The sequence below is a fragment of the Drosophila elegans genome, unplaced genomic scaffold (genome assembly GCF_018152505.1).
Source record: "Drosophila elegans isolate 14027-0461.03 unplaced genomic scaffold, ASM1815250v1 contig_208, whole genome shotgun sequence".
Classification (NCBI taxonomy): Eukaryota; Metazoa; Arthropoda; class Insecta; order Diptera; family Drosophilidae; genus Drosophila; species Drosophila elegans.
The window spans coordinates 13,051,176-13,062,106 of NW_024545578.1; the positions used below are offsets into that span (position 1 = coordinate 13,051,176).

Sequence of the window (10,931 nt, forward strand, 5' to 3'; positions counted from 1 at the left end):
ATTCTTGCACAACTTTGGTAGATCTAATTAATGGATCTAATTAATGGCGAAACTAAATTAGTCGAAGACGTTTCCTTATGTCTTTTTTTTTGGATTCTAACTAGTAGAAGTACTATGCATACAATGAAAATAAAAAAAAAAACTTGAACATTATGAGACATGCTTGCTTTTAAAGGTATTAAGATAATAAAATACGACTTAAATTCATTTTCAATTCAAAGTTAATGAGTGAGGCGATTCGAGTCTAGATTTTAAATTAAATTCCATTCTGGTTATTACAAAAAAAGATAGATTAGAATATTCTTCCAGACATTTTTACATTATTTTTGTCAATATCTGGAGTTATGTAAAATCAGTGGAAATTAATCACTTAAAAGCTTTTACAACTTTAGAGGCGTTTCTAGTCCGACAGCTCCAATTTGGCAAATGGAATCCCAGATCAATCAGCTAATGGCTCTATCAGGTATTCCCCAGAATGGTGGGCGAGCGACGGAAAAGGGAAAGAAATTTCTTTAATCCCAGACTCGATAAATTAATTGAACTCAAATTTGCATATTTAACACGATGGCTTTTGTTTACCGTTTGGGAGTAAAAACCCCGAGCATCGAAATCCGCATACGGGCAGAAGCTAATTCGAATCGAGTCTGGCGCCAAAGAAATTGCCAATAATCCATCAAGTTATTTGAGCTCCAAGTCCGCTCCATGTGCTAATCACCATTGGGAATGCTTACTATACAAACTACACATATATACATATATATATATATATATATATATATATATATATATATTTGGGGGTATGTTTTTTATTCGTCTGATCGGCGTGAAGATTTTATTACACATTGACGTCGCTACTGTCGCCGTGGAGTGATTTCCGATCCGAAATGATCCGGACGGACCGGTCCACTCTCCACTCCGTTGCCGAATCGAGTCTATTTCCCTACCATGCCAAATTCGTGTCGATTATGCAGGAATTTCAGACGCGACGCGTCTCCAAGTCGCCACAGTAAATTCTGGGAATTGGCAGATTTTATGGTATATGACAACCCAATACTCGCATCATAAATTCATTTCCAGTCGGGCCCACCTAAACTATGCAAAAGAGGCTAAAAATTAGTTGGCCAACTTGATTTTTTAGCTGGAACTCCCTCTACAATAGGACAAAGCTTATCCCAGGCAAAAATGCAAAATAAATAGGTATTTAAAATATTATCAATGGTTTTCAAATCAAGATTTTTACAGTTAAAGCTATCACAGCATTAATTATACTTTTTAATTGAATTAATTATTACGCTTTTAGCACTCATTATGGCAGAACATTATGTTTGAATTAACTGCATAATACACTTTAATTACACACTTATTTCTGTATAAGAAGTAAATATTATAGTTTAAATATATATCAATATAAATATGTCACAAAAAATGATCAAAGTATCTGCACAAATCAGTTAAATTGAAATATATTTTTGCTTAAGAATTATATATTAAAATGGGAGAATAAGTCTAGCATATAGTTAAAACGTTTAAGTGGGTTCAACTGTGTGAATTTCGATTTATACACTTTTATTTACAACAGCTTTGTTAAGATAGATAAGAAATTGAACCCCTGGCGTGTCCCCTTAAGTTCTATTACGTTTTAAATACTCATTAAGTTGTTAAATATCCATTAAACGTTTCTTTTTTTGCCAACAAACCTTAAGAATTTTATTTAATCGACAAGGACGAAAGTCGAGTGGAATAACTCTGTCATTAAAATAGTGTTATAACCACTTGTCCTCGGCCATCCAGTTATGGGCCAAAACCACAACCAAAACCAAGAGCGAAACCAAAATAAAAATAAAAACAAAAATAAAAACCTGTGCCATGTTCCAGCAAAGTGAATGTTAACGATGGCCTGCCTGGGCCGGCTCATACATAATGCATCACACCCGAGCGGCAATTAATCAACAATTAATTTTTATATAAATTGATCGTTTATTGGCTGAAGGCAGGAATTACCTGCTCGCTACCGTGTGCGCCGCTGGGCTCGAAGGCGAAAAAGGCAATATTAATTACTAATTATGCGCGGCGTCAAAGCAACAAAACTAAGGCACATAAATAAATATTTATCCATGTGTCTCTGGGGCTACAGTCACAAAGCAGCCAGAATATATGTTGCTCTGGGACATCTGATGGACATATGGACATGTAGACATGTGCAGATGGCACGTAGGCCAACATGTTGGCAATAAAATGAAAACGAACAAACAATAAACAATAAATCAGCCGCAAATCGGCCGCTTCGAATGGAATTTTTAGCATAGTTCATTGCTGGGTCGACCTTATCGCGATGTCAAGAGATCAGGAATACGAATACCATGGAATACAGTCCGGCCATAATTAATAAATTCCAGCGTGCGCCGCCGAATGATTCGGGCCAAGTTGGATTCGGCCAAGTTAACCAACTGAGGGGCCCCGGCAAACAAACAACAAAACAAATTGACGTCACGCTGGCAACCGAGATCGGCGATCCCGATCCTCGGCAAGTGCGACATACGTATCAAGGCTTGCCGGTGAAAATGGAAACGGGTTAAACGGGTACGAGTGCGAGTGCGATTCCAAGATCCCAAGATCCCAAGATCCCAAGATCCCAAGCAACAAACACAAACAACGGGGACTTAATCAAAAATGTTGGCTGGCTTCAAAACAACTTGAAACAATTGGGCTGATCGAGAAGTTGGCAGAATTTCCTTTAGGAAACTGGGTGGGATTTATATGCTAAATAAGTTAGTAAAGTCAACAAAATACAAATAAATATTGCAAATGCTTGCCAAAATATTGAAGCTTATCACTCATACGCAGTGTTGGCCTTTTAATTTATTGTTTAAAATAAGCTTATATTAAAAGAGTCTAACAAGAATATTTGTTTTATGATTATGATATAAAGAAAACTATAAATACAACAATAATATATTGGCTGCGAATGTTATACAAAATATTATTCATCCGCGATGTTGCCTTTTAACATAATATATACCACCATTTCTAGCTTTAGCGAGAATCATTAAATATTAAATTTAAAAAATAGGCTCAAATTCATTTTTTTTTAAAGTATTAAATTAGATTTGCATATGATCAGATAGTGAAAAAACATATTTAAAATTTCAGCTATAAAGTTGCATTGCTGGATACTTGTATATCATGATCATAAACTTTCAATGCTAGATACCTTGTATATCAAGCATGTTAACTTATTACCGACACTGTGTACAGGTTCCTGGCATGCAATAAAAGCACTAAAAAGTCGGGAAGCGACTAGTTTTCATTAAGAGTTACGCCTTCCGTTGGCCAAAAGGTGGCGGCCGGCGACAAGTTGGCGTCAGCCAAATGGGATAATAAGCACACCAGTTGCAATTTAAATTTTCAAGCCCCAGCAGGTTCATCAACCTTCTGGGGGAAAAGTATTTGTAATTCCTTGAGGCATTTAGTTCAGTATAGCAGTGGGGGCGAGTGCTGAATTCGGATCAAACATTCAAAATTCAGGTAAAGTGCTGTTGACACCAAAACTTTTATGCATTTATTATTGCTAACTGTTTGGGTTAATTAACAAAATAAATACCTTAATTGCAAAATGCAATTTATTAATTTAAGCAATTATCGGGTGATTTTTCCATTTCTCATTGCAAACATTGAATACGCAAATGCGTTTCGTGGTAAAAAGTAATAAAATTAAAGAGTATGCAATGCAAATTTACCATGTTTTCTAAAAACCTTAAGAAAAATGTGATAAAATAGGACTACTTTTACTTCCAAAACTTTATAGAGTAAGACTTAATATTTAAAATGTATTTCTCTAAAATCTTTTACTTTTTAAAGTTAAAAAAGTCTGATATTTATGTATACATAATGGGTACACCCATTTTGTCAGCATCTTTACTTCATGTTTGTCACCCATTTATTATTTGTTCTTTGAACTCCTACTCTTCAATCTTCAACACCATTTCAGGCCATTAATTGTCAGCATTTTCCTTGAGCTCTTTGCACATCTTCAAAGCACCGCCACTTGGGCGTCAGTGCAGCCAAATTTGGTAAGCTCTCTTAGCCGCATTTAGCCGAGAGATTCGCTCGGCTGGCAGTCCATTCGATGCGCCTCGACAATTGCCGGCTAAATGGGGCTCAACCTGGTAAGAGGACTGCCATTTATGAAGATCAGGGGTGGGCGACCTCACACACATTCCAATGCTAGGCACACCCATTTGGGCAGGCCGGTTAATTAATTGCGCAAAACTGCAAAATAATGCAGAACAATGGCCGGGCAAAACGGTTTTGGGGTAAAAGCATTTCGCCAGTGGTTCATGGTGATAGCTCTCCAAATAGCCGCCGAGTGGGACGAGGGCCGTGAGATTTATGGCCATCGCCCAACGCCGGAATATCCCCAAGCCAGCGCGGCCAAAAAGAAAACATGTGCTTTGGGCCAAGTCGAGAGAGCCAGATGAGCTGCTGAGATATTCCACTCGATCGGGGCTCTCGGCGCCTCTCGATTCAGACTGACTTAAATATGGGTGCCCCCAGCGAGGTAGCTTCAGTTGGTGACTGAAATTCAGCCCGTGAACAGCTCTTAAAAATAGCAAAACACAAGCAAGCTCAAGCTCACTGCTAAACGCGCAAATCTTCGCAAGTTTTTAACAAAATACGAGAGTGTCGTACAGAATATTATCAAATTTTTGAACAACACCCAAACCCAAAAACTCAACTCAACAAAATGCAAGTGGAAAAAGTTTGTGCCGCCATCGCGCTCTTCGCAATCTTCGCCAGCGTTGTGGATGCAGCAGTTTACTCTCAGCCCGCCATCTTCCTTCCTTGTAAGTATTTTGTCAAAAAATAACTCAGATAAATAGTGAGAGTGATGATATAAAAAGGCACATAGTTTTTGATTACTTGAATTCCTATTTTAAGGTTGATTTCTTAAAGTCACCATTATTTGTAACTTAGAAAGGACATATTTTTACCTGACTAAAAAATGACATTCGTCATGTGTTTTTTTTTTGCATTTTATTGATAGCTGTAATTGTAAGTGACGACCCCATCAGTTTAAGTAAAAAGAACAATAAGTTTTAAAGCGGCAATGAGAAAATCGTGAGCTTTCCATTATTGTTTCGATCAAAAATGTTGGCGAGCTGTTGTTAAATGATTGAAAAAATTCCATTAATTTAATGCTTGCTTATGGAGTTTTCTAATTAAGTATCCAATTAATAGGCGACCTTTTCCAGCCACGAAAAACAATAAAAACTAAACATTGATAGTGGCTGGCAGGCGATTTTGTGATTGATTTACGGCTGTGGCGATGATTTTTCGAGGTCCAAGCTTATAGTATGCTCATTATTGGAATCTCGATTTCACAGTTTGACTCAAATCCAAACTTTGAGAACCCATTTTTGACCAACAGAAGACAGAACTTTGACGTCAGATGTCGGGCAGTATTTGTTTATGATTACGTTGCTGGTCATGTGATTTATGGGTCGATATGTTTGGTTGCTTTCGCTGACGTCAACAAACACATATCGAAATTATAAACAAAAGAAAACAATCAATTCGAACAACGCAAAAGGCGAAAACGAAAACAACAAAAGCTAAAAAACAGACGAAATTTGTCATCTTATTGGCCCCCTTTCGGTTGTGTAGCAGATACAGATACAGATACAAATAGAGATATAGATAGATATGAATTTCGGTTTTTTGGGTTTTTCGCATTCGCCAAAAATTAGCATAAGAAATGTGCTGATGCGATGGTTATTATTCAAGCGCTCGACTAATTTGCATCGCTATGCGGATTTGAGTTAGAAAACTTATCGATTATCCCCGGTCAGATCGCCAGATCGCCAGATATTTTCCAGCTGCTGAATTATTCATGTGTGAAGGTCGTCCGTCGTCTTTGGTCTGGGAATTTCTAGCATTTCGGCGACTGGCTCACTAATCTATAAGAAATTAGCGCCGACTGCTTAAAAATAGGCGATGAGTTCACGCGCTCTGCGATTAATTGCACAATTGGTCGGAATGCGTGTTCTTTGGCTCTTCGAGTGGTAAATTAATGGCGAGTGTCATTAATCAAACCTACCTTTCTATTCGGTAATTTATTTTTGAGCCCGGCAACTCAACAATTCGCAGCCGCAGGCAGTTCGTTATAAATAAAAGCGCGAGTAAGCTCGCCATCTGTCAGCTCGGTCCAGTGCTCGAGGTTTAAAAATAAAATAAATGCCAGTGCCTGGCTCAAATCGAAATCGCAACCGCAACCGCAGGCAGTGTCCATGGCTCTTGTTTCTGATGTATTTATAGTATATCCCAGCGAACGAGTACTTGTGTGCCAATTTTCATGTCGAATGACTGTCAAGTTCGTGCCTTAAGTCTTTCGTTTGCTTCGCTTATGCCAGTCATTGGTAGTTACAAAAATAGGTCTCTCCTCAAGGCGCAAAAATTTCCATTGAGCTATTTGTGGCCCAGATTGATTTTGTTTTTATTTGTTAAAGAAATTAAGTTTAAATTAAATTCTTAGATTAAATAATAAATTATGTCTACTTGACTAAGGAATATTTTTTTTATATCTAAATTATTCCCTTGAAGTGGATTGTTTTTGCATGCACACTTTAAAATTTCGTTCGGCTGCAATCACGATTTATAGCCACTTCCTCATAAGCTCGCAAGACAGGGGACAGCGCATAAATAAATCGCAGTAACTACGACAGCTTCGGGGAAACAACAAAGAAGACTGGTACACCACTTCCGCTTGCAGCACAATCAACTGAAAACAAATTTAATGCATTGCAACGATCGAGCATGCAAGATTCTTGATAGCATAAAAATTGTTTAATTTGTGGAAATTATCAAGACTTGAATTTAATAGTGTCTAGCCTTTGAATTGTTTTTTTTTTTAATAACTATTTAAAGTAGTTTTTTGTTGTGTATTATGTTTTGTATTGCCGTGTACTTAATCACATCTCCCCTCTTCTGTTTTTGCAGCCCATCCCGGCAAGTGCTTCGACAAGCTGACCCGCAAGGCCCTGCTGCCCGACAAGGAGTACAAGCCGAAGGGCATCTGCGCGTCCATGACTTGCAGCCTGGAGGCCCGCGAGATCAGCATCGAGACCTGTCCCTATGTGGAGGCTCCTGGCTGCGAGGAGCTGCCCAGCGATCCCAACTGGCGGTTCCCCAAGTGCTGTCCGCAGTTCAAGTGCGTCGACTTCAAGACCGGCAAAGACTTTATCGTCTCGCTGTAGATCGGCTAAATACTATATATACCCCAAACGTGATTTTACATGAAATGTATTCGTAGTTTTGTAATGCCCGAAAGAAAGAATGAGAGAGCGACTGTGTGTGTGTTTGCGTGTGTGTTTTTGTGATTCATTCCTAATTTATTTATTTTAATTTGTAAATAACACATTATCTGCATAAATCCCCCTACCCCGTCATGTTTTCACGTGTGAACATAATTCAATTTGTTTTGATTTATTCAAAAGTCCCTGTATGCGATATTTGCAAGTATGACTAATAACCATCAACCAATTATGTTTAGTCCGTAAAGTTTAAGAGAAGTAATAAAAAAATGTGAAATATGCAAATGTTGACTTTAACGTATTGACTTGGAAACGTGATTGGCGAAGTCATGTCCAATTTTGAACGTTTCCCCGCTGTGTTTATTTGCGAATATCCACCGGATTACGCGCTCTTCTTTTTTTGGACTTTGTCAATAAGCCACCAGATTATAGCCGGCTGACTCATCTGGGGATCATTCGTTGGCGTTGGCCAAACATCGCACATGCCGCATATGAAACGATCCGTAGCAGAGCTCCAAATACGATCAAAAGTTTATTGCTCGGAGAGTCCAACGGTTAACCGACTTTGCGCCTGATGGGAATACTAAGTTTATTGTCCGGCTTATTAGAGCCAACAGGAAATGCCGGTGCCCTAACTCAAAACTCACTCGATTGCCAGCTGTGGATGTTACAAAAATAGAAACTGAATGCTAACACCTAAAACCAATAAAGAAAAGCAATTACAGGTATACTACTTGATATGGTTTGTGTACGTTTTATTTCAAGATTCAGTAAATCTTGGTCTTAAAGACTTGGTAAATTCGTAATTACTTAAGTATTAATTAAAAGTTAGTATTACTTTAGGACCCTGTACATTACTTAATTAGAAAATTTTGTATTTTGAAATTCTTTGCCTTCTCATGGTGAGCTACAACTCGATACCATGGGCTGAAATTGTATTTATTTTTCAATGAGAATTTAAACATGCCGCGGATACAGTGAATACACGCTCTAGTGCATTCGTAATTGATAAAATGACAGCTTTCGCCTTTCACCGCGTTTTCCCAACGGCCTAAATTCAAAAATCAAGCCGAAACGGTTAAACCGGTATGAACCGAGATCACACTCGTTATCGGTAAATCGAAAACAACCAATCGATATATCGTTAAAAAATCAACGTTTTTTGCGATTTGGTATTTTTTTAAAGCAAGAGTTGTATTCTTGAATAATCCAGCTACGGGCGCACTGCTTGGGCGTTTCTTTTTATTTACGTTTGTGAATTTGTCTTATTTTGCTAGGAAAATCCAATAGTTTAGCCTGAATCTTGAAATAAAATGCATTCCCAGACGAATCTCATAGCAGTGCTGCTGCTGGCAGCTCTAATTCACGAAGGTAAGTGCGACTTACAGCAAAAATGGTAATTGCATATGTGTAATCATTGAACTCAATTGTTGACAGGCTCTGCGATTTGGTGCTACCGCTGCACTTCGGCCACGCCCGGCTGCGCGGAGAACTTTAACTGGCGGGGAATAGGATTCCTGGGCGAGCGCTGCCCAGAACCCAACGACATTTGTGTCAAGGTGACTGAGAGACGCGGCGGTAAGTGGAAATCCCTTATAAGCACGTGACATAGACTCAAGTCCTAATCCCAATTCCTTTCAGCCATGGAAACAATCACCCGCGATTGCCTCAGCGCACTGAGCTTCCGCAAGGACATTCCCGCCGATAAGTACGAGGGCTGTCGTCCGGCCGCCAAGGACGAGAGGCTGGCGCACTACGTCAACCACACGATCAAGGAGCACGACGTGCGGCGAGACTACTTTATGGACACCACGTTTTGCTTCTGCTTCCTGGATCACCGCTGCAATGGAGCCAGTGGACTGCAGGTGTCGGCAATAATGGGTCTCCTTGCCGTGGCCACTGCGCTGCTCCTTCGCTAGAATCTCCAATAGAGTGGAGTGCCCAAGTGCCTTACTAACTCACTCAACAACGACGAGTCTCGTCCAACATTCCGTCCGCACACTTTGTACAACTTTTTGACATGGCTTTACAGCTTTTGGAGTCTTGTGTTTACTCAACTAATTAAATACATTTTACCATATTTATAAACAGGATTGAAATCGTTGCTTTAAAGGACCTCCACATTCTTGGGCGCCCGGTAGTCATAGGCAGCCACCTCGGGATGGGCCACCAGGTGCTCCGAGTAGACTTCGGCCAATCGTAGGCACTGATCCACGGACAGTTCAAAGGGACGCAATGTGTCCTGCACTTCGGCGCGCTGGAACAGTTTCTGGGTGACTTCCTCCCGATCTTCCGGAGGAAGCAGGGTTCCAAAACCACGGCGACAGTACTTCTGGCGCATGCTAAAGATGTGCCGCACCACGCGCTCAACGAGAGAAAATGGAAGCTGCGTCTTGGGGCGCTTCAACGGTATGACCTTCACGACGCCCACATCCACCTGTGGTTTTGGAACAAATGCCTTGCCCGGTATGGTGAACTTCAGGACGGGCTCTGTCCAGATCTGCGACATCACCGACAACCTGCAGCGCTGCTCGCCGCCCACCGGCGCACAAATCCGCTCGGCCACCTCCTTCTGGAAGGTCAGTGTCATGCAGGTGTCGATGCGTCGGAAAGCGCCACGTCTGGCGGCCAAATCCGCGTACCAATTGATAAGCAGCCGCGTGGAGATGGCGAACGGCAGGTTGCCAATCAAGTGGATTCGCTGCGAGGTGTCCGGGATGTGCTGCTCTATGTTGAAGCGCAAAATGTCGTCGTAGTGTATGTCGAACTGTATGTTCAGCGGACTGGCGCACTCCTTGAGAAGCTGTAGGGTCTCGCCGAAGCGCGGATCCTTCTCCACGAGCAACAGTCGCTGTGGTTGACGACGCAGAATGGATCGGGTAATGCCACCGGGACCGGGACCCACCTCCAGAACCAAATCCCTCGAATCGATCCGTCCCGCCGACTTGACAATCTTATCCGTCAGCCGCTCGTCCATGAGGAAGTTCTGGCTTAGCTGTTTTCTGGCCTGCAGCCTGTAGAGCTTAACCAGCTCCCGAATGGTGGGCATAGGGGGCAGACGCATGCCGTTCTGGAGCACTCGGGCACTAGCTTGGGCCATCTGCAATAGTAATGTTCTAGAAACTGGACAGATGATAATCCACTTCAAACTCACCTTGTTGTGCAACAACTTCAAAAGTGTAAAACGGTGTGTAAAATGAAGAAAACGCTTACGAACTAGGGGAAACTAACAACGACTGGAGCTAAGATGACACCTTCTTGGGCTCCTCGAAGTCGTCCAGGAACTTCTCCTGCTGCACCGAGAAGATCGAATAGCCGTAGATGGCCAAAACGGAGACTCCCAATGCGCCGGCGGTCAGTAGATTGTTGCGGCGGATGCGTTTCAGCTTTTGCACGCGGTCCAGGTTTTGCTCTTCAATCAGTTTCATAAACTGCAGCTGCGCCTTGTCCAGCTTCGGAGCGTTTTCCCCGTACTTGATATTAGGTCCCTGCTCCGATGCCGACATTATAAACGCTGATAAATGGGGATTTATTCGTGTTTTCCTCGCCGACTTGGGAATTATGAAATCTCGCACTCAAATAGTGTGACCGCAGGATGTCCGTTAGGATATAACAAAAATT

At 41.1% G+C, this 10,931-nt stretch overlaps 4 protein-coding genes across 4 annotated transcripts; 2 read left to right on the forward strand and 2 right to left on the reverse strand.

Annotated features, from left to right (window-relative positions):
• The first annotated feature begins 4,559 nt into the window (after nt 1-4,559).
• Nucleotides 4,560-7,595, forward strand: LOC108135713. The gene is made up of 2 exons (XM_017256557.2): nt 4,560-4,844; nt 6,997-7,595. Exons 1-2 carry the CDS (start codon nt 4,745-4,747, stop codon nt 7,251-7,253), a joined length of 357 nt encoding a protein of 118 aa, XP_017112046.1. The 5' UTR covers nt 4,560-4,744; the 3' UTR covers nt 7,254-7,595.
• Nucleotides 7,596-8,515: 920 nt separating this feature from the next.
• Nucleotides 8,516-9,403, forward strand: LOC108135677. The gene is made up of 3 exons (XM_017256515.2): nt 8,516-8,681; nt 8,748-8,888; nt 8,952-9,403. Exons 1-3 carry the CDS (start codon nt 8,624-8,626, stop codon nt 9,227-9,229), a joined length of 477 nt encoding a protein of 158 aa, XP_017112004.1. The 5' UTR covers nt 8,516-8,623; the 3' UTR covers nt 9,230-9,403.
• LOC108135676 (dimethyladenosine transferase 1, mitochondrial) lies at nt 9,336-10,410 on the reverse strand. The gene has a single exon (XM_017256514.1). The coding sequence runs from the start codon at nt 10,408-10,410 to the stop codon at nt 9,418-9,420; it is 993 nt and encodes a 330-aa protein (XP_017112003.1). The 3' UTR covers nt 9,336-9,417.
• A 142-nt stretch (nt 10,411-10,552) lies between these two features.
• Nucleotides 10,553-10,912, reverse strand: LOC108135678 (cytochrome c oxidase assembly factor 3, mitochondrial). Its single transcript, XM_017256516.2, has one exon. It carries the CDS (start codon nt 10,814-10,816, stop codon nt 10,553-10,555), a length of 264 nt encoding a protein of 87 aa, XP_017112005.1. The 5' UTR covers nt 10,817-10,912.
• Nucleotides 10,913-10,931: the final 19 nt, after the last annotated feature.